At 42.2% G+C, this 22,606-nt stretch overlaps 2 protein-coding genes across 9 annotated transcripts in view; one reads left to right on the forward strand and one right to left on the reverse strand.

Annotated features, from left to right (window-relative positions):
* The window catches only part of NT5C3A (5'-nucleotidase, cytosolic IIIA), a 158,869-nt gene extending 147,632 nt beyond the window's left edge, over positions 1-11,237 (reverse strand). For 2 of the 5 annotated variants that reach the window (XM_032234715.1, XM_032234720.1), the window contains exon 1: positions 10,543-11,165. In XM_032234715.1, the coding sequence (XP_032090606.1) occupies positions 10,543-10,680 (138 nt within the window). In that variant the 5' untranslated portion in view covers positions 10,681-11,165. The other 3 variants (XM_032234717.1, XM_032234719.1, XM_032234716.1) reach the window with 3 other exon arrangements.
* A 120-nt stretch (positions 11,238-11,357) lies between these two features.
* BBS9 (Bardet-Biedl syndrome 9) overlaps positions 11,358-22,606 on the forward strand; it is a 347,201-nt gene continuing 335,952 nt past the window's right edge. For 2 of the 4 annotated variants that reach the window (XM_032234710.1, XM_032234711.1), the window contains exons 1-3: positions 11,358-11,718; positions 14,560-14,686; positions 15,401-15,551. In XM_032234710.1, the coding sequence (XP_032090601.1) occupies positions 14,575-14,686; positions 15,401-15,551 (263 nt within the window). In that variant the 5' untranslated portion in view covers positions 11,358-11,718; positions 14,560-14,574. The remainder of the gene's footprint in view (positions 11,719-14,559; positions 14,687-15,400; positions 15,552-22,606) is intronic. The other 2 variants (XM_032234712.1, XM_032234713.1) reach the window with 2 other exon arrangements.

Below are 22,606 nucleotides of genomic sequence, written 5' to 3' on the forward strand. Positions count from 1 at the left end.
TAGAGCAAAAAGGCAACAAAAGAAGGACCAGGGGCACAAAAGATCAGCTCCTAATTGATAAAATGATATTAGAAAATTGTAAGAACAGAAAAACAAACTTGAATATAGTCTGGATTGATTACAAAAAGACATTTAACTCACTGCCACATAGTTGGATCATAAAATGCTTAGAAACAACTGGCATTAGCAAAAATATTACATCCTTTATTGAAAAGGCGATGAAACAATGGAGAACTGAGTTGGCAGTAGGGAATGAGATCTACGGAATGGTTAATATCAAGCGAGGAATTTTCCAGGGTGATTCACTTTCACCTCTTCTCTTCATCATCGCAATGATCCCACTATCAGTAATCTTAAAAAAAATGAAATTAGGCTACCAAACAGCCAAAGAAGCTGAAAAAAATCCGCATTTACTATATATGGATGATTTGAAACTCTATGGAAAGTCAGAAATTGAAATCCAATCATTGACAAACACAGTCCGAGTATTCAGCACCGATATTTCAATGCAGTTTGGCATGGAAAAATGCGCCACTGTATCCATAAAAAGGAACAAAATCACTACATGTGAGGGAATTGAAATGCCCAATGGCCAACTAATTAAATGCAACGAAAATGAAGCCTACAAATACTTAGGCATTCTGCAGTTGGATAATATCAAGCATGGAGAAGTAAAAATTATGGCGAGAGTACACCAACAGTTAGGAAAATTTTGAAATCTAAATTGAATGGTGGAGGGAGGCGTTGCTATTAAACTGGGAAAGGGTAAAAAGATTACACTATTTGAAAATTCCAGTTTGGATATCAACAATTGAAGCATTTTCATATCCAATAATATATAAAAAGGAACAAACAGTTAGATATATAGAATTATTGAATGCAGAGGGTGAGCTCAAATCTATTCAAGAGTTGAAACAAGAAGGGATGGAAATGAACTGGTATTCATATGTACAGATACAATCTAGATATAATGAAGATAGAAAAACCAAAGGTCTTTATAATAAAATGACTGAGTTAGACAAAATTTTAACAGGCACTGATGAAAAAGTAATTAAAAAACTATTTGGATATTTATTGGAGTTTAAATTGCAAGAAGAACAAGTTAAAGAAACTATGATAGCTTGGGGAAAAAACTTTAGGTATGGGATTGACTTAGAGAATTGGCAGAAATTGTGGTCTCAAAATTACAAAATGACAATGTCTACTGCATATAGAGAAAACTTGTATAAGATGTTTTACAGATGGCACCTACCCCCGACCAGAATCGCAAGAATGTTCAAGAATAAATCAGAAAAGTGTTGGAAATGTCACCAGATACCTGGTTCATACTACCACATGTGGTGGACTTGCACTGAAGCTAAAAGATACTGGACTAAAATCCACATGTGGTTGGAGAAAATGACACACAAACAAATAGACTTTAAACCAGAGGTCTTTTTATTGGGGATCATACCAGAAATCTACAACAAAGACTTAAAATATTTGATTGTAAATGTGTTAACAGCAGCCAGAATTGTATTTGCAAAAAACTGGAAAAACGAAACAATACCAAAACAGGAAGAAGTTATCCGAAAAATAATGGACTGTGCTGAAATGAGTAAATTGACATTTGAAATTAGAGAGCAAGAGGATGAGCAATTTTATAAGATATGGGATTTGTTTTATCGGTGGCTAGGGGGGGAAAAAAACCTTGGAAATGAAAAATGATATACTTACGCTTTAATTGAAGAAAGTGAATGATGATATAATTATGCTGTGAAATACTCTAACAATGATACAATGAAGAATTAATATAAGGTCTGGTAATATAATGTATAATGTTAAGAAATTATAATGATATTTCGCTGCTGATAAGCAATTTTAATAAGGGAACAAATGAAAACTGGTATATATGCAGCGACGTTTTGTTGAAAAATGAAGGAATAAGATCTCTGTTTGAAGGTATGAAATGCAAGGACAATAATGAATATAAGTATACTTTCTGGGGAAAAATAATGCTAATGTTAACTGAATATATATTGTAGAATGAAAATGAGGCTTTTAGTTATACTAGATGAAACATTTGAGACGGTAAATATTATTCGAAGATGTAGATGTTAAAACACTTGTAACCAAACGACATGCTGCATGTGATGATGGTTTTTTTTTCTTTTTGTGCTTTTTCCTTTTTTTTTAATCCTATTTTATTGTTGTGTCTATTAAATATATAACAGAGAGATACGGGGTGTGTGTGTGGGGGGAAACGTAGTAGGGATGGATTGCTACAGGCAGGGGAATAAGAAACGATACTAAATTATAATCTATTAAATGAAACAATGAATGTATAAGAATGATAAAGGTTAAAACACCTGTAATCAAATGACATACTGCATGGGATGATGGGCTTTGTTTTTCTTTCCTTTTTTTTCTTTTTCTTTTCTTTTTTCTTCTCTGCCTTTCTTTTTCTATTGTTGTGTGATTATGTTGTCTATGTAACAAAAATAAAAATAAATTCTATAAAAAATAAATAAATTGAATGGTGGAAATACAATCAAGGCCATAAATACCTGGGCAATACCAGTTATAAGATACACAGCTAGTATAGTTAACTGGACACAAGCTAATTTGACATTTTGAACCGAAAAACCAGGAAACTAAAAATCTACTCGAGGCCCAACAGACAAAACAAGAATACAGAAAAGATGTGATAAAATCAAGAATGGAGAGTTGGCAGAACAAAGCACTGCATGGCCAATTTCTGGAAAAAATAAAAGATAAAGTGGACAGTGAACAAACTTGGTTATGGTTAACAACAGGTACATTAAAGAAAGAAACAGAGTCACTAATCCTGGCTGCGCAAGAACAAGCTATCCGCACAAATGCCATTAAGGCCAAAATCGAAAAATCCTCTGATGATGCCAAATGCAGACTTGCACAGAAGCTGATGAAACTGTTGATCACATACTCAGCTGCTGTAAAAAAATCACGCAACAGCAACAAACTGGTGGGAACATCAGCCTGAAAAAGTCACCGAAAGTCAGATGGTCAAAATCTTGTGGGATTTCCGTATACAAACGGACAAAATACTGGGCACATAATACACCAGATCACACTGGTTGAGAAAAATAAGGTCACACTCATAGACATCGCAATACCAGGTGATAGCAGGGTCACCGAGAAGGAACATGAAAAAATTGCAAAATACCAGGACTTAAAAATCGAAATTCAACGACTATGGCACAAACCAGCAGTGGTAATTCCAGTGGTAATTGGCGCACTGGGTGCTATTCCAAAAGCACTGGAATTACATTTGAAACAGTTAAAAATTGACAAAATCACCATCAGTCAAATGCAAAAAGCCGCACTGCTTGGATCTGCACGCATATTACGAAAATACGTTACAACGTCCTAGGCTGGGGCCCAACTAGTAACCAATGCCAAATCCGGCGAAACAACTGGCCACTGTGATACAATTGTATAATAATAATAACCACCAATGCCAAATCCGGCGAAACAACTGGCCGTTGTGATACAATTGTATAATAATAATAAAGCATTTGTTTTAGCTTGCCATAGCTATTTAGTATTAGTATTTAGTATTTATTAATACTTATAGGCCGCCCTTTTCCCTGAGGGGACTCAGGGCGGCTTACATAAAAAATGAGGGGGGGGTATACAGACAATAGACACAAACAATACATAGAAGTAAAATAGTAAGCAACATTCATTCATCATTCGGGTGGGGACAGTTATCTTTGTCCCCAGGCCTGACGGGCTAGCCAGGTCTTAAGGGCTGTGCGGAAGGTCTGGACGGTGGTGAGGGTACGAATCTCCACGGGGAGATCGTTCCAAAGGGTCGGAGCTACTACTGAAAAGGCTCTCCTCCGTGTAGTTGCCAGTCGGCACTGACTGGCAGATGGAACTCGGAGGAGGCCTAATCTATGTGATCTAATTGGTCGCAGGGAGGTAATTGGCAGGAGGCGGTCTCTCAAGTACGCAGACCCACTACCATGAAGGGCTTTATGAGTGACAAGTAGCACCTTGAAGCGCACCTGGAGATCAACAGGTAGCCAGTGCAGCTCGCGGAGGATAGGTGTTATGTGGGTGAACCGAGGTGCACCCACAATCACTCGCGCGGCTGCGTTCTGGACTAGCTGAAGTCGCCGGATGCTCTTCAAAGGCAGCCCCATGTAGAGCACATTGCAGTATTCCAGCCTAGAGGTCACAAGGGCCCGAGTGACTGTTGTGAGGGCCTCCCGGTTCAGGTAGGGTCGCAATTGGCGCACCAGGCGAACCTGGGCAAATGCCCCCCTGGTCACAGCCGTCAGATGGTGGTCAAAAGTCAGCTGTGGATCCAGGAGGACTCCCAAGTTGCGAACCCTCTCTGAGGGGTATAAAATTTGACCCCCCAGCCTGAGCGATGGAACACTGATCAAATTATTGGGAGGAAAACACAACAGCCACTCGGTCTTCTCCGGGTTGAGTACAAGCTTGTTAGCCCTCATCCAGTCCATAACGGCCTCAAAACCCTGGTTCATCACGTCCACCGCTTCATTGAGTTGGCACGGGGCGGACAGATACAACTGAGTATCGTCCGCGTATTGATGGTATCTTATCCCGTGCCTCCGAATGATCTCACCCAGCGGTTTCATGTAGATGTTAAATAGTAGGGGGGATAAGACCGAACCCTGCGGCACCCCATATGTTAGGGGCCTAGGGGTCGATCTCTGCCCCCCCACTAACACCGACTGCGACCTGTCCGAGAGGTAGGAGGAGAACCATCGTAACACAGTGCCTCCCACCCCCACCTCCCGCAGTCATCGCAGAAGGATACCATGGTCGATGGTATCGAAAGCCGCCAAGAGGTCGAGGAGAACCAGGATGGAGGCATGGCCTCCATCTCTGGCTCTCCAAAGATCATCGGTCAATGCGACCAAAGCTATCCCCAAAACCAATCAAGGAAGATAAAACCACAGAAATCTAATATTGTTGTGCACAGCTTTGCACTAAATTATCTGTATAGTAAGCCAAAAATAGTTTAAGATTATAATTAGCTCACCTGTTTCCCCCATTAACATGCAAATACATTTTTCTTGTTCAGAGACTGCATGAGAGATTTCCCACTCCTTGCAAAACATCACACATCCACATAAAGGGAGCAGCAACTGTGAAGTGGGGCGGGGAGTTCAGCTTCTCTCTGCCATTTAAAGGCTGCAGCAGGTAGAATCCCAATTTTTTTCCCTCCATTCACAGAGGAGCTGCGGCTCCCTTTATGCTCCTCCTGGCCTCCTCCCTCCCGGGGGACCCACCTGAAAGGGACAGGCAGGCTATCACAGCTTCGCTGAGAAGACATTTCTAAGAAGAGAAACTTCTCTAGTCCGGCTGCACCTGAGCTGGTGGAGTGCCTGTGCGATTGGAGAAACCGTGTGGCTCACCTGCAGTGGCTGTCTCCCTGGCAATGGACGGGCGGTTGCAGGCGCTCCACCAGCTTGGGTGCAATGCACCAGAGAAGTTTGTGAGGCACTGGCAGGCAGGTTCTAGGACGCCTGCCCGCCAGTAAGGGACCTCTACGCACAGCGCTTTTCTGAGAACGGTGAGATGGATGGGGAAGGCGTTCCAGAACTTACTTCTGGGTCCACCAGTGGAACCTCCTCTCACCAGATTGGTAAATTTCACCATCCGGTTCTCCCGATCCGGTGCGAAACGGCAGAAACCCACCACTGCCTCCTGTGCAACAACTCTAAAGTGTAGAGCAAGTGATCTAGCAAAAATGCTGAACAAAAATATTGTAAACCACATCAAAGAAAATGTAGAAAGAAAGACTATCTACCATTTGCGAAGTGCATAGCAAACGAGTGAAAGATGTTAACTGCCGTGAATGACATTTTAACTTCCATCCCATCCAGCACACTATATGAAACTAACCAATTAATGTATAGCACAGCTGCCATTATAACTGCAGAACTGGGTTATAAAATGCCAAAAAAGGAACTCACTGGAACATCAAAGGGGAAAATTTGACTTGAAAATAAAATAAAAAAACTACAAGGGGATGTCAGCAATTTGAAGTACTTGAAAGAAGGAAAACTAAAGAACAATAAGCTGAAAAATAGTTTACACAACAATTACAAGCTGGAGGAAAAAACAATAACAGAAATCATGGAAGAACTAAAACAATGTGTAATAGCAACAGCAAAGAAAATATCCAGGTCAGAAGAAACCAACACCTCTTCTACTGGTCTCTTGATGAAAACAGAATCCAAACTAATGTTCACCCACATAAAGAAAAAACTTTGAACTTTTGGAAAGAACTGTGGAAAAACCCAGTGGAACACAACAAAACTGTTTCCTGGATCAAAGATATTCAACAACAAACAACAGGCCCTTCCAGTTGTACTTCTGGTGCCTTTGGAAGCCTGATCTGCAAGCTCTGCAGTCAGCTCTGACCTCTCCCTGTCGGAGGATCCAAATTTGGATCATAGTCATCCTGGCGTGATGGTGAAGTAAAGAGAGACTGCCTGGCAGATAGAGGAGAGCCGCATCTTTCCTCCCTGACCAGGAAGCCCCCTCATCTGAAGATGAGGAGGAGCAGCCAAAATGGCTGCCCTGAAGCCGGGCCTGAATACCCAAGACTGTGCTGTAGAGACGAAAGTGAATGAAGTGTTTTTTAATGGAAGTAAACACTCCAGAAATCCAAGGGGGAAACATCTTTAAAGCTATTTGTTGAAGCTGCAAATGGGCATACAGGAAAAGTACTGGATAATTGAAGGGAAAAAAACCATTTGCTTTTTAAATAATAAACAGAAATTTGGCTCCTCAAAGCTTAAAGATGTGGTATTGATTAAAGTCCCAAATTTCTCTTTACAAACATTACTCAATTGCTCAATTATTGGATTTATAATTTAAAAATAATTTGAATAATTGAAAAAATAATTGAAATTGGAACTGTTAACAATATCGCAGAGAGGTTGAAGCAGACGGAAGCGAGAGCGTCATCTGTTGACAAAAAGGGAAATATGCAAACTTGGAAATAACTATTCAAAAAGACTGGAAATATCTGTTAAATACAGACCTACTCTAAGACCACTAAACATTTGATTATTAACTAAGGACTTCAGTTAAGAGCCCCGGAACATCATTGAATATTATTGAACATATACGGTAATTTGAAGAGGCATTTAAAGTGTTTGGACTGACTATTGATGAGACATTTAAAATTGTGACTTGGAAGTTTGGCTTTTTGAATTAATGTACTCTGGACAGTGGACTAAAAAAGAGATTGACTAAATACAGACGCAACATAAGACAGAAGTGAGGAGAACCAAAAGAGAATGGAGCTTTTTCAAAGCATTGAGAAAATATTTGATCGCATAGACCAAAAATTGGGAAATTTAATACAAAGAATAACAGACAACGATCAGGACAAGGAAGAAAGAATGGAGCTACCAGAAGAAACAGAGGGGAAAGTGGAGAGAAATCAGCAAGAAGATGAGATGTTGCCAAAACAAATAGTGATTAAGGAATTAAAAAAGGAGGGAAATAATGTAAAAGATTTTAAAAGGGAATGGGAGAAATAGGAAGGAAACTGAGGAAAAGAGATAAGAGGTGGAATGGATAGTTCTGGAATTAGACTGTGGAAAACAACCATTGACTTACCTGAATGGTCCTTCTATGTGCGCTGCGCAAAGAAGCCAAGCATGGGTTAACTTTGTCCATTAGCCTAAAGACTGAGTTATGTAACTGTTGACCATGCTTTCTCTGACTGGGGTAGTTCAGTTTTGTAGGCTCAGCCAATTCAAGAGATGTAATTTGAACCGGCCTAGAATGTAAGATGAATAATCAAGTAATCCGATTGGTGTATGCTCCAATATCCGGATCAGCCGAAGCTAAGGGTGGGTCTGGATTCTCCTCGCAGCACACATAGAAGTACCGTTCAAGTAAGTCAATGGTCGTTCTCCTGTGCGCTGCTTGGAGAATCCAAGCATGGGACATGCCAAAACAATGGAATTCAAGGGCAGGCATTAGGCTGGTTAGGGACCCTAGATGGTGAAAGAACCCTCTGCAAGACTCGCCGCCCAAAGGAAGCCTCCGCCGAAGTATATATGTCCACTTTATAATGTCTGACAAAGGGCAACGGTGATGACCAAGTCGCCGCTCTGCAAATTTCTTCAACTGAGGCTTGTGTCGCCCAGGTCGCTGTGGTGGCCGCACTCCTGGTGGAGTGGGTGGTGATCGTCTGGGAACCGGCCTGGATTGACTGTCGTAGGCAAATGAAATACAGACTTTCAGCCAATGTCCAACGGTGTTCGAGAATAACTTCTGTCCCATAGATACTAGCTGAAAGGGCATGAATAGCGCCACTGACCTTCTGAAGAACACGGTACGCTTCATAGCGACGGAGCACCTTGCGAATGTCAAGGTAGTGCCACCGTCACTCCAGCGGATGTGAAGGCTGCAAACAGAAGTCTGGAAGAATGAGTTCCTGCGCCCTGTGGAACCGTGAGTCAATTTTGGGAAGGAATGCTGCCAAGTTGCCTCATAGATGTGTGTTGTGGATGGGCGCCGTGCTGCTTGAATTGTGTCAATGACTTTGTCGGAGAAGTGCTGCCGGCTCAAGATGGTCCGCTCACGTGCCACACGGCTAACTACAGCAGTTAAGGGTTTGGATGAATGAGAGCCCCTTGGGAAAGAGATATCTGATCGTCCAGAATTCTCCACGGGTGTGAGACTGAGAGATGGACAAGGTCGGCGTACCAGGGGTGCCGGGGCCACATCAGTGCAACCAGGAGAACTTCCGCCTGAATCTTCCAGATGACGTGTGGGATGAGTGGGAGAGGCGGAAAAGCATAAAGAAGGCCCCCCACCCAGCCAAGGACTGCGAAGGGGATCAGTGCCCTCTGACCCCGGCACGTGGAATCTGGTGAAAAACCTCAGCAGATGCGTGTTGTGAGGCTGCGCAAAGAGGTCCACCTTGGGTTGGCTGAACCTGTGAGACAGTTCTTGGAATAGGGCCAGGTGGAGACCGTGGCCCTGCTTAGCTAATCTGCCTGTATATTGGCTGTGCCTGATATGTGTTCTGCCCAGATCGATAGCAGAGAAGCCTCCACCCAATCGTGGAGCCTCTCCGCTTCCAGCATCAAGGACCTGGACCATGTGCCCTCTTGGCGGTTGACGTGGCAGTAGTGAGGGAAAAATAAAGGAGCAACTTGGATGCCTATTGGTAGAACTGTGGAGCATTGGCAATTTATTTCTTCCTTCATGAAGATCCTTGGGGGCACACAAGAATGAGGACTCTGGGTGAAGTTTTCCTCACAGTCTGCAGCTCTCTCTGTTCTCCTTCCCCACAACACAGACAGGCTGTTCCATGGTTCAGCCAAGGGGGACAGGGACTCTCCTGAGAGTCATGAAAGGAGGGGAAAAGATACAAGCTTGCATTATAAATGAAAAGAAGAATGGCCCAATGGGTTATGGATTGTCTAGTGCCGTGATGGTGAACCAATGCATGCGTGGGGATCAGTTGTGCAGTTTTTGGGTAATTTTTGTGTAAAGCGTGATCGTTGGTTTTTGAGTTCTCTGTGGCTCTGTGAGGTTCCTGCTTGTTGCAGGGAACATTTTGTGCGGAAGTCAAGCAGCCATCCCACCCGGTAACATGACTACCAAGCTATGACAACCAAGCCACGCACACAGAACTGGTAGGGAAAATTTTGGAATTTCACCACAGCTTCTATTAGTTTCATTCTTAGCTTTCAAGGAATCACATATTGTCAATTTTGGAATTTCAGTATAATATGTATTGATTACTTTCATATGACAAATGTATCTCTGCTTTACATGATTATATTAAAGAATACAAAATAATTATTTTGCAAGTATGACTGCTTGTGAGTATTCCATAGATAATGCATAACAATATTTAGTGTAATTCAGCAGTGTTTTAATTTTCCTCCCTGCAAAGTAAACATGTAAATTACGGTAATAGTGATAAAAGTATGTTTCTTTTGGCAATTGGCTAATAGATGTTTACCAGAACTGACTAAAGCAATTTGATATTTTCTTACTCAAAATATTCTTAGAAAAAAATCTCATGAACTAACCTATTCCTTCATTGATTAAAAGGGATGATGGTCATATTACCTAAATAGTGCAGATCTCACATTTATGAATATATAGTCAATTCCAGACTGCCAACAAACTTGCTTATTGGATAACCTGGGAATGGATATTAAAAAAGCAAACAAAGTGTTTAAATGCCTTAAGTATTAGCCTTGGCTTAGTTTGCAAACTATATATTCTATATACACATATAATTATATCAATTGAGTCAACAATTTCTGTCTGGTTAACCAACTTCCTTCCGCATCCTTTCCAATTGATAAAGTATTATTACTTATTCATTTTCAGAGGCCTATATTTCTAACCCCATTCTATTCGTTAACATTCATTTTCAATCAATAGTGCCAAAATAGGTAAGCAGTAGTTGAAAGCTTGCTCGGTTTGCAAGTCTTGATGACATTCCGAGGGAAGGCACAAAACTGGGCATTTAGAATCCTAAAACGTGCTTACCATCTCTATAATCTTCGTTTTCCTCCCCGTTTTCTTCTTTACGGTCAAGATGTATTGGGCCAGGACTACTCCCCCAACCAGGGCGCACACACTAGCGCTGGCCACTGCTCCCATTTTGGCTACGGCGCTCTTGTCCATGGTGGTACACTTACACACCGGATTTGGAACGGAACCAAATAGATATTTCGTCTACGTCTCAGAATCTGAACCTTCTGAGGCCCTGCACGCCGCCTGCTCGTGGTATCCCTATTCTTGAGTCAAAACGTCGTTAAATGGGAAAAGTAAGTGAATCCCGTCTCCTGCTACCTAACAGGCTCCACTTCTTTTCTTACCAGGAACCGCGCCTAGTCTACAAGAGAAACGTCGTTTGACCCAGCGAACGACTAATAAGGCTATTAGTAACGACTTGACTGACCCTGTGGAAGAAACCATGTTACTCCAAAACGGAATAGAATAGTTTCTCTTTTGTCTTTCTAATTACCTTAATTCAGAACAACTCTCCCGTTTCTCTCCTTACATTTTAAAATTGAACCTAACAAGATGCTGTGGAAGGAATACTTCCACATTTCATAGCTATTTCTCTTTTTGTACGCTGAATAGTACAACCCAATCTACCGCTAGTCCATCAGTTACTTACCCTTTTGAGGGGTAAGACTACATTTCCCAACGTGCACTCTTCCGCCTAGATTCTTCCTCCTCCTCCTCCCACCGGCTGCAAATTTCAACGCCGTTACAGCCTTCCCGACCAAAGAGATTTCTTTGAGAATGGGAGGGTTAGAGCAGACGTTGGTTTGTCGAGGTACTATGACAACAGCAACAAAAATGGCGGCGGGTGGGGTGGCTGGGTCAGTTTCATCTCATTGTCGAGTAATTAAGTTTATCCACGTTTCTATTTAGTAGATATGATTTTATGTTGTCCTTGGCAGTTTCTGTCTACTTAATTTCTCATAGATTTATCGTGTAAGGCTGGCATAAAAGGATTGAACTTAAAAGATTATCATTCTGACAGAGTAAGAAGCTTTCAAGTCTATCAGAAGCGACCCTCTAGTGCTCACTTCTCTGGTAACACGTATATATATTGCTTCAATTCTTGGAATGCTCCTCTGTAACTAAATTTGTATAAGGAAGCACAGGTGGTGGGGGAAAGGAAAATTCGTCATTTACAGAACAAGTCGGGTAAGTGAATAAAATAGGCATAATCTAGCTCAATGGAAAGTGTTATTGTTTGCAATTGCATAATACTTTTTACCTAGCAACAACAAACTTGTGAGATCATGTAAGTGTAAAATTGCCATTATAATCATGTTATTTTATGCATGCTTGCTTTGAAATATATCTAAGTTTGGATTGCATGGATGTAATGTGATGTAAGCATCCTTCTTCCATGGGTTCATTTATGCATTTGTACATGTTTTCTGGATCAATACAATATGCTTGGGATAGTTTTTCTAGCTCTATAGTTCTGAGCATTGTAAAGAAGTTCTTTTGTTTTTAAAATTACAAGTTAACAGTAGCAGTACTGGCATACTCTTAAAAGAACTTTTGCAGTATTTGTGGAAAGTGGCAACATTTGCACAATTTTTCCATAAATTTTGTAATTGGTAGAAAAATGTTGAGATAGCAGGTAATGTTATTTGATTATGTATACTTAAAAAACTGCATTAATATACTCACTTGATATTATAAAGCTAAGGACTATTGATTTTCTTCTTCACCACATACCATATTGTATCAAATAACTTTAAGTAGGCATTAGTACAAGCTATTTATATTCTGCCAGATTGAGTTCCTTAGCTATGGTCACAAGGACAACTTTAAGTCAATTATGGTAGAGAATTAAATGATCTGGTTATGCCTGCATTCCTATTAAAATCCGTATTTGTTCTGCTGCTTTTTAATCTTTTGTTTGCCACTTAAAGTTGCAAACAACAAGATGAACATCTATATAAAAATACAAAAATCAAAGGAAAACTTTTATTGCCATTGATAGGAATAGGATAGGAATAATTATTGTTTTGAATAATTATTTTCATATTATAAATGGAATTGTTGATGAAACATTTTTGTTCTGGTTTATCAGCCATTCTCTGTTCTGTCTTGCCACTCAGTTTTCCTTTTCTCATGTTCACAAAGCACCTTGTATTTTGAGATCATTAGGATTGTTTCCCTCCAATTGCTAAGGAAAAAGGGGGTTTGGGTTTACCAGACCTGAAATTGTATTTTCAGGCAGGCTATCTGGCCTGGTTAAAAGAGTGGATGAACCTTCAGAATAACAGGCTACTTGAATTAGAGGGCCATGAATTAAGGTTTGCACAGTACAGTTATTTATGGTATGATAAAGTTAAAAGTAATGTTGATTTTAATCACTTTGCTAGACACGTCATACTAAGAGTTTGGAATAAATATAAAACAAGATTGTCTATGAAGTTGCCTCTTTGGATGTCCCCAATAAGCTTTATTTAGAAAAAAAAAGATGGTGGCGAAGCCAGACTCATGGATGTATGGCAAAATATTATCTTTTAACTCTGGTGTACCTATATTAAAGTCAAGGGAATAACTTGAATTAGAATGTTATGTTTTTCATTGGTTTACATATCAACAACTGAATGATTTAAAAGATAAAAATAATTGTAGGTTTGATTTTGCTAAAATGAATTGAAATCTTACTGTGTGGTAGTGATAGCATATTATTGCTAAGATTTATAAAATGTTATTGAAATAGAATTTGGAAAGTGAACATGTAAAACATTGTACCATGTTTCCCCAAAAATACAACCTATCCCAAAAACAAGCCCTAGCCCGATTTTCACACCTACCCCTAATAATAGTCCCTACTCCAAAATAAGCCTTAGTTAGACCCCACCCATCATTTGGTTGTACGAGGTAGGATGAGGTGCATATGTAAAAATCAAGCTAAGATAGGGGTTGGGGGATGGAGCTTGGGGGATGGATCTGCCCCATGCGCCCCAAGCCAGCTTAGTTTAGGATCACTGCATCTAGCCCACCCAAGCCCCGACACCTTTCGCACCACTGCCCGGTTTCTTCTGAGGCTGCTTGTGGCAGGGCACCATGTCACCACTGCATCAGTGCCATTGCTTATGGCAGGACGTTGCAAGGCTCGTTGAGTCCAAACAGCCCATTTGAAGTAGTTAGAAAATAATCTGTAAGTTCTCATATCATGTTAAATTGTTGCTCCAACCAATACCTGGCATACAATTTTTTTAGAGAAATGCAAAATAAGAAGGAATAAGGTAGTTCATTGAATAAATAGAATTCCATTTGGGAATCTAATATTGCAAAATAACTTAAAAAACAAACAGCCTCTTTTTTGAGAATGCAGTAATTAGATACAGTATGCTTGTTATTTCAAACCTTTGTGAGTGAAAGGATGCCTCATGCTTTAATTTATGTAACTATGTTACTAAGCTACCAGCATAATAAACATTAATCTCTTGTACCATATTATTGTGAGGGTATTTATTTAATAAAAGAAAATGCAAAATAGAATTTCTAATTTATGTTTTTTAATGGTCTATGTTTAAGTATTTTACATTTACAATATACACAACTCCTTCCTTTGAGCATTACATAATTTCTGTAATTCTGATCCAGAAAAATCTCCAGGGTGCATGAGGATTTATTTGTATGCTAGGATAAATATTTATAACTTCTAACTCATAAACTATTAAAAAAAAATCCTGAATGGGTTTAATAGTTGAGATAGAACATAGAAAGGAAAACTCCGCTGGACTGCAATCTTTATTCCTAACTCTGCACTCCTATCTATATAGTTTACTTTTTTTTTATTTGTGGGATGCCAACTAAAATGTCAATACATACTTGGATTTCATAAGCAGGTGAAGGATGAACTTGATTCTCATCTGAAGTAATTATTGTGATGTTTTGAAGGAAAATATATCTTCATATTTTCTCTGTTAAACTGAGATGTTAGATGAAATATAAATTATTTTTTTAATGGGTCAAAATAAGGCTTTTATGCTAGTCATTTTTTTCCAGTAGGCCTGATAGAGAATGTCTTTATTTAAAGCTCGGGAGTGGTGGTCTACAATAGTTGGCAATAAAGAAGAATTTGATCAAGGATGTTTATGTGTTGCAAATATTGACAATAGCAGTAGTGCACAAGGTAAGTGGATACTTTTACATTTAAAGTAATTAAAATTCTGAAATTCTATTCTTCCAGTCAACATGTAATTTATTTATTTATTGTAAGATGCATCTTATTAAACTTAGAAGAATTAAATTCTAAGAAAATAGCTAGTGTTCTATGGTAAAGTGCTGGGACTGGATAAAATATCTGAATCATGGAACTTACTTGGAAGATTTATCTTGTTTTCCCAAAAATAAGACATCCCCGGATAATAAGCCCAACTAGGCTTTTAAGTGCATGTGCTAAAATAAGTCCTCCCCCGAAAATAAGCCTTTCCTGAAAATATTGCAACACAATAGCAGCCATGAGGTAACCACTCTTGCTACCTCCTGCACCTCAAAAATAATAAGACCTCCCTGAAAATAAGGCCAAGCGCTTCTTTTGGGAGTCAAAAGAAAAGAAGACCCTGTCTTATTTTTGGAGAAACACTGTAGACCAGTTATAATTTCTTAGCCCAACTAATAGGTTGGCTTCGGTAAGGATAAAATATTAGGGGACTTTGATATGTGGATACCTTACATTATAGAAAAAAATGTAAATGATACTTATTTTAAATAAAACAAGCACAGTTTCACACTCTGACTTGTTTACTTAAAACTTTGAAGAATGCATTGAATATGTTTTTTGTTTCGAATATTGTTAAATATTTGTTTGTTTCATTGTTCTTCCATAAATATGTTTTTATTTCAGATAAAATTATTGTGGGCAGTTATATGGGATTTCTTAGAATCTATCATCCCCATCCTATAAAACCTGGACATGTTATGCAAGCTGAAGATATGCTCTTGGAAGTACAGTTATGTGAGCCAATATTACAAGTGGAAGTAGGAAAATTTGTTTCGTAAGTAAACTGTTGTTGCTTCTGAGGAAGCTAATTGGATAGATATAAACTAATCTATCTTACTGCTATGACCAATTTGTTTCCCTAAATCCGTGATGGCGAATCTGGCATATGTGCCACAGGTGGCACATAGAACCCTCTCTGCAGGAACACCAGCCGTCAATCCAGCCCAGATCCACCGTCTATGTGCGTGCACCTCCCACTGGCCAGCTGGTCTTCGGGTCTGTACTGCGCATGCATGGGGGGCCAGGCCTTCCAAATCTCTGCATGTTCCTCCCCAGTGTGCCTTACCTTTTTCCTCCATTTCTGCCAGTTGTCCCTTCCCCGATCTCCACAGGTTCTGACCTCCCCGCCCTCAGTGTGCCCTATCAACTCCATTTCTGCCGCCTGCACCAATCTGGGAGCCAAAACAATGCATGAGCGCTGTGTGAGCCTTCCACACACCCCGTGTCCCGTTTTGGGCCTGGAAACCTCCTGCACCAACACTTAAGCCAAAATGGGGCATCAGGGATGCATGCACGTAGGTGCTCGCATTGCATTTTGGGAATTGGAGTACGCGCACATGCACACACACACTTTGGGCATTCGTCACCAAATAGGTTAACCTTCACTGCCCCTAAAGTACATTTTCTGAAATGTTTGGGATTGTAAAGTAGGGATCAAGATACAGGCTTTGGATGCTTACAGTTTTTGGAGTAATCCTAAAACTCATGTATTAGGTTTCTTAATATAGCTCTAGGACAGATATGTCAAACACATGGTCCGGGGGCTAAATATAGTCCGTGATAGGCTGCAGAATTGGCCCTTCGCGACGTCCCAGAGATGGCGAGTGACTGGCCCCTGCTGGCCCGACCATTCCCACCCAGTCGACCCCAACAACCAGGCCATGCCCCTCCATCACCCCGAGGGCAAACAAACTCCTGATACGGCCTGCAACAGAATCGAGTTTGAAAAACCTGCTCTAGGAGAATAGAAAAAAGTCTGTCTAAAAGATAGCAGGTACAACAGATGTGATGGAAGGAAGAAAGAGGACTTTCCTTCAAGAAAGTCGGGTAAAAATCCAGATCTTCATAGATCATTTAAACAATAGCAAAGCTTTGTTGCAGAGGGCAATCATTGCTGTAGACAAGCATATTTCCAGGGTTCCAACAGCTGTCTTTATTTAATTGAAGGAATTCCGAGTGTACCAATTCTGCAGGATTTAATTGGCTCTGTGGCTGTTATGAGATACAGGTAATTCCTTAAGTAATCAAACTCGGTACACATAGAGCTTTGTAGAGAAAAATCAGTGCTTTAAATTGTCCCTGGAAGTAATGCAACTTGTGAAGCAGAGGTTTTACATGGCATATGAAGATGTGCCCATTACTGTTCATTCCTCCACATTCTGGAACAAATGAAGCTTCTGGGTATTTTCAAGCACAGCCTATGTAGAGTACAAGGTGACTAAGGCATAAGTGCCTGTCTGAAGGTTCCTCTGATGTAAGAGAGGGTGCAACTGTTTTATCAGATGGAGTTTAAAGGCCTTCACGGCCAGAACTCCCATTTGCTCTTCAGGCAGGAGCTGCAAATCCAAAACTGTTAGATTCCCTTCAAGGGGGAAGGGCATCAAATAAGAAATATCCCTAGATCTGGGTGGCCAAACCACCCACAGCCATTCACTTTTGATGGATTGAGGTGGACATGGTTCTTCCTTATCCAAACCCAAATAGCTTCCAAGCACTTAGGACAGAATCTTGCTAAACTCACTTGGTTGACTTGGAATCAAAATATATAATTTGCTATCATCAGTATACTAATAAGACCTAATTCCAAACTGGCAGATGACCTGATCCAGTGGTTTCATGTAGATATTGAAAAGGAGAGAGAGAATAGTCCTATGGCACCAGAGATGGGTTCCTATTGGTTCGGCCTGGGTTGCTGGAACCAGCAATGATCCAGGCTGACCACGCTCCAAACTGGGTCCCTCAGTTGTCACTGCCGTTGCCATCATGTTTTTTGGCTGGAAAAAAGGGGCAGAGAGAAACAGTCTTGTTGCCAACAGGAGAAGGAAAGAATTCCAATTTCAGCCTCTTGGTGCAGTGTGAGGCTTTGGGTGAAGGCGGGAAGGAGGTTGAGCAGCAGGTTGAGTGAGGGGAGGGCAGCGGCAGCGGTTGTTTCTCCCTGCTCCTCCTCAGCATGTGTTCAAAGACCTTTTCAAAGTGAAAAGGATGGCAGAAAAACAAAGTGGAGGGGAGGAGGCAGAGTGCCCCATGCACGTGTGCCTCTCGGGCTTTGCCTTTATGCCTCTAAAGTTAAAAAAATGAGGCATGGGGAGAAAAAAAGGTGATGTATCAGGGCAAGGCGAGCAACTGCTGCTCTGGGAGGATGTGCACCATTTGGTGGCTTTTGCTTCCATTACATCCCACGCCTTGTGAAAGAGAAGAGGGGAAAGTCTCAAGCCCTTCATGCTCCGTGAGGGAAATGGCAAGCTCGTGGGAGGAGGGGGAAAGAAGAAGAGAGCATGACTGCAACAAGAGGGGAGGAAAAGAGGAACGGGCAGTTATGATGTTGGTTCTGTCCTCCTATCAGGCTTGCTCATGTGCGTACTCACATATACACGGGGGTGGGGCAAAGAGAGAGATGAGAAACAGAGATGGAGAAAGAATGAGAGAGAGACAGGGAGAGAGATGAGAGAGAGAGAAAGAGATGAGAGACAGAGAGATGTAAAAAGAGAGGGAGAAAGAGAGATAGAGAAAGAGAGAGATGGGCGAGAGAAAGAGAGAGTGGGATCTTCCCAACAAGGGAGATTTCCCCTTCTCCTGGAGCCCATGACACAGGAAAAGCCCTGGTAGCTGCAGCGGGCGAAGAGGGGTGTGTGCTGGGGCTGTTGCCACTGCTGTTACCTCCACCTCTTCTTCACCACTTCCCTCCCACAAACTGGCTCGTTTGTCTCTTTAAATCGTGCCTCTTTGTCACCACTTGTACTCCCTGTCCTTGGTAGAAAATGCGTGTGGCAGGATCCTTTCAAGGGGAGGAGAAAGCAATTGGGAAAGGATTTGTGTGTATGTGTGTGTGTGTTTGTGTGTACACGCGGAAGGGGGAAATAAGGTAAGGAGGAAGAATGGAGGCTTCTCGGCTCGCTCTCGCCTCCTGGATGGCTTTTGATTCTCGGATGGGATTCTGATGTCTGTCCAGGGCTGATGAGCACAGGAGCAGCGCGCCCGCGAAGCCCAGCTGGGCAGAGGGACACGGAGCATCCCAACATAGTAATCTGCTAGAAAAGCTATTTGGGAGGCGAGAACGATCCGAGATGCCTCCGTTTCTCCTCTTTACCTTATTCCCCCGCCCCCACACCAATCCTTTCCCAATTGCTTTGTCCCTCTCAGACCCTTGAGACAAAGAGGTGCAATTTAAAGAGACAGGCGAGCCATTTTGAGGGAGGGAAGCGGTGAAGAAGAGGTGACGGCAACAACCCTGGCACATACCCCTCCTTGCCCACCATGGCTGCTAGGGCTTCTCCTTTGTCATGAGTTACAGGAGGAGGAGGGGACCCCGTTTCCCCCATTGGGAAGCTCTTCCAGAAAAGCCATCCAAGAGGCGAGAGCGAGGCAAGACTCCACAGGGGAGAAAGAGAAAAAGAGGGGGGGGGAGGGAAAGAGAAAGAGTGAGAGAACCAGAGAAATAAAGAGAGAGAAAGAGGGAGGGAGGGGAAGAGGGAGGAGGGAGGGAAAGAGATAAAGAGAAGAAGGGGGAAGAGAAGAAGAAAGGGAAAGAGAAAGGGAGGAAAGAGAAAGAGGGAAGAGAAAGAGAGAGGGGAGGAAGGAAAAGAGAAAGGGGGAAGAGAAAGAGGGGGCACGAAAAGAGAAAGGGAGTGAGATGGGAAAGTGAGGGAAAGAGAAACGGGGAGGGGGAGGAGAGGGAGGGAAAGAGAAATGATATTACAAAAGATTTTTTATTGTTGCTAAATGTAATATTTCAAAAGCAGGGGGCATAAAAGTGCATTTATCACATTTTTCTTAGAACAATTAGCTGAACTCTGCCTTATTTATCATTATTTTAAATAGTAAAACTTAATTATTCTCTATGGCATACTGTGGGAAGGGCCACTGGTGGCTATCATCAGTGCTGATTGGTCCATAGACTGAGTGGAAAAGTGTTGCAGCCACGCCTCTACTCCTCTTTCCCCAGTTTCCTCTCAGTCTATAGACCAATTAGGCTGATATTTTCAATTCTCTATTTTAGGAAAGTTAGTTCTACATTTAATTCGATTAATTGGCTTTTTAAAATATTTAAATTTGGCTTGAGGATGCAGGTGAGAGAGAGGCCATCTAGCGTAGCTGCCTCACGAGGCGCTGGAGCGCCAGTCTGGTGATTAGATCTGGCTCCCAGCCATGTGGAGCCCAGCTTTTAAATTTGAGTGCGGTTGGCTTCGGAGATCGGAGGGAAGAAAGAACCAATTGCAGAGGCCTGTCCATCGGGAAACACTGCTTTTCTTTTGAGTGAGCTCGTCAGGCGTTGGGAAAGCTGGCCACAAAATGCCCCCCTGTCGTCTTCACTCACTTCAGCTACATTTTGTAGCTGAAGCGAGTAAAGATGACAGGTGACCATTTTGTTGACGCGCCATGAGGCTACAACAGTGATGAACTTCCCAAACTCCGTGGCGGCACTTCTAGTGCTGCAAATCGTGGTGCATGGCTGCTTCTAAGGAAGACTCTGAACTACCGAGTGACTCATCGCCATCAGTTTACAGGGAACAGTGAATAGAGAGCGTGGTCTACAAGATGGCAGCCACCAGGACGAATGCTCCAGAGTAGCGGTTCTCAACCTTCCTAATGCTGCGACCCTTTAATACAGTTCCTCATGTTGTGTTGACCCCCAATCATAAAATTATTTTCGTTGCTACTCCATAATGTAATTTTGCTACTGTTATGAATTGTAATGTAAATATCTGATATGCAGGATATATTTTTATTGTTATAAACTGTACATAATTAAAGCATAGTGATTAATCACAAAAACATGTAATTATAGCCCACTAAAAAATGAAAATGCCCACATCGCCAAGCAAAACCGGTAATAATAATTTAAAAAATATATTCATCCAAAGAACTCGTAATTAGAGGGATCAAGAGTTTTTTCTATGATTGTTCAGCGGCTGCCAGGGAGATAGCTGGGGGTAAAAAGCCCCACTCGTGCAACTGAGTAGCATTAATAACCAGGTGTCTTCCCAATAGGAAAAACAGCAACTGGTGCAGTAAATGTATGGAGTCCCATCTTGCTCGCCTGTAGATGCACAGCCCCCCAAAAAGGAAAGAGATATGTGCAAACCAGGACTACAGACTTGGCTTCTTCTCCCACCACACTACACACACTTTCTCTTGCTGCAGCTTAGAGTGGCGCTCAATTCCACCTCGTGTGGAATCCTTCCTCAGCTCTTTTCTAAGCCAATCATAGGTTGTATCCAATGCTCCGTCATGCCAAAACCCCGCTCCTCGGCTCTGATTGGCTTGGAACCCAATAACCGTGTGTAATGACAAGCTCCAAATCTGACCTTATTCCAATTTATAAAAACTTTTTAAAAGGGCCAGAAGTGCAACTGAGATTTCTACCCTCCCTCCCCCCACACACATATAGACTCCCTATTTTTTTTTACATTTGTGTTTCTCCTCCTACTTCCCTGCATGTGCGCTTGCGTGTGTATTTGTGCACTTGCGTGTGTATTTGTGGGTGTGTACGTGTACGCATGTGCGCGTGACACAGCACACTTTAGAGTCTAAAGATTTAAGAGTTTCAATGGTCTTAGGCAACCCCTGTGAAAAGGTCGTTCAACCTCCAAAGGGGTCACGACCCACAGGTTGAGAACCGCTGCTCTAGAGGGTGAGTTGGACACTACAGGAGTTCAAGGGGTGGAGTAAGGGTCAGTTAGACCGACCACCAGGGCCAAGACCAGCAGGGTTACTGCTGCCCAGCGCCAATCCAGGGCTACGCTCCGTGATGAACAATGCAGGCTGCGGGGCCTCAAAAAAACGAGTGGCTCAGGCAGAACGTCTGAGGGAGGTCCATAAAGATAATGGATCCAGGTCTCTATGAAGGGCATCTAGTCCTGATTCCTCCCCAGCATTATTCCCTGCTAGGGACATTAGAAGCTCTAGATTTGACATATCTCCCTCTCCCTCGGTGTCACCCAGGGCCATTAGGGATGTCATGGGAGATCCCCTTGAGGGCACACCCCAGGATTTCCTTATCCCCAGGACTACCCTAGCTCCTCAGGCTTCGGAGCTACCTGTGGTAGATGACCCTTATGATGATTTTGAGGCGGTAGAGCACCTTCCACCAAGTCTACGAAAAATAATTGCCTCAACAATTTCCCAAGGAATAGCTTCTGGCCTGAAACAGCAAGGGAAACAGACACATTCTGACATAGGGCCTCCCACAGAGGGTCAGGCAGGTGGGGATTGCAGGCCAGGGTCTCCCTCGCTGGCCAGAGAGGGTTCAGTAACAGGTGAAGAGCCACATTGCGGCTTAGAATTGTCAGAGGACAAGAAGTCTGAGAAGCCAGACACACCAGCCTTCACTGGCCTCTTTCCTCCCTCGCTCTTCAAACCACTTTTAATTAAGGCCAAGGCCAGCACCAAGCTGGGCGGAAGTTTTATGGCAACTTCTACAGACAGTCGCAAGGACCTGACTCAAGACATGTTTTCTAAGGCTACCTTGGATAAAGAGGAGGTTCCTGCCACTCCTTTATTCCTGGAAGTTGTTAAAAATCAATGGTCTCATCCAGGGGCTTTCCCAAACCCGGGAGACAACAATCAACGATTTTATAATTTAGAGCAGGGGTTCTCCCAGGCCCTTCAGGTTCCAATGGTCGATGCTCCAGTCACGGCCTTGACCACTTCCTCAACTGTAGTCTCAGGGGATGTTGCGGACAAATTCAAGGCTGAAGATAAAAAGGCAGAACTCACATTACATAAAGTCTTTCAGACATCTGCATGGGCCATAAAATCAGCAGCGGCTGCTTCCTTTTTTAATCAGACCACTCTGTTATGGTTGCAGCAATTACAAGATCACATTCCCCC

This window comes from Thamnophis elegans, chromosome Z, assembly GCF_009769535.1.
Source record: "Thamnophis elegans isolate rThaEle1 chromosome Z, rThaEle1.pri, whole genome shotgun sequence".
In the NCBI taxonomy this organism is placed as follows: domain Eukaryota; kingdom Metazoa; phylum Chordata; class Lepidosauria; order Squamata; family Colubridae; genus Thamnophis; species Thamnophis elegans.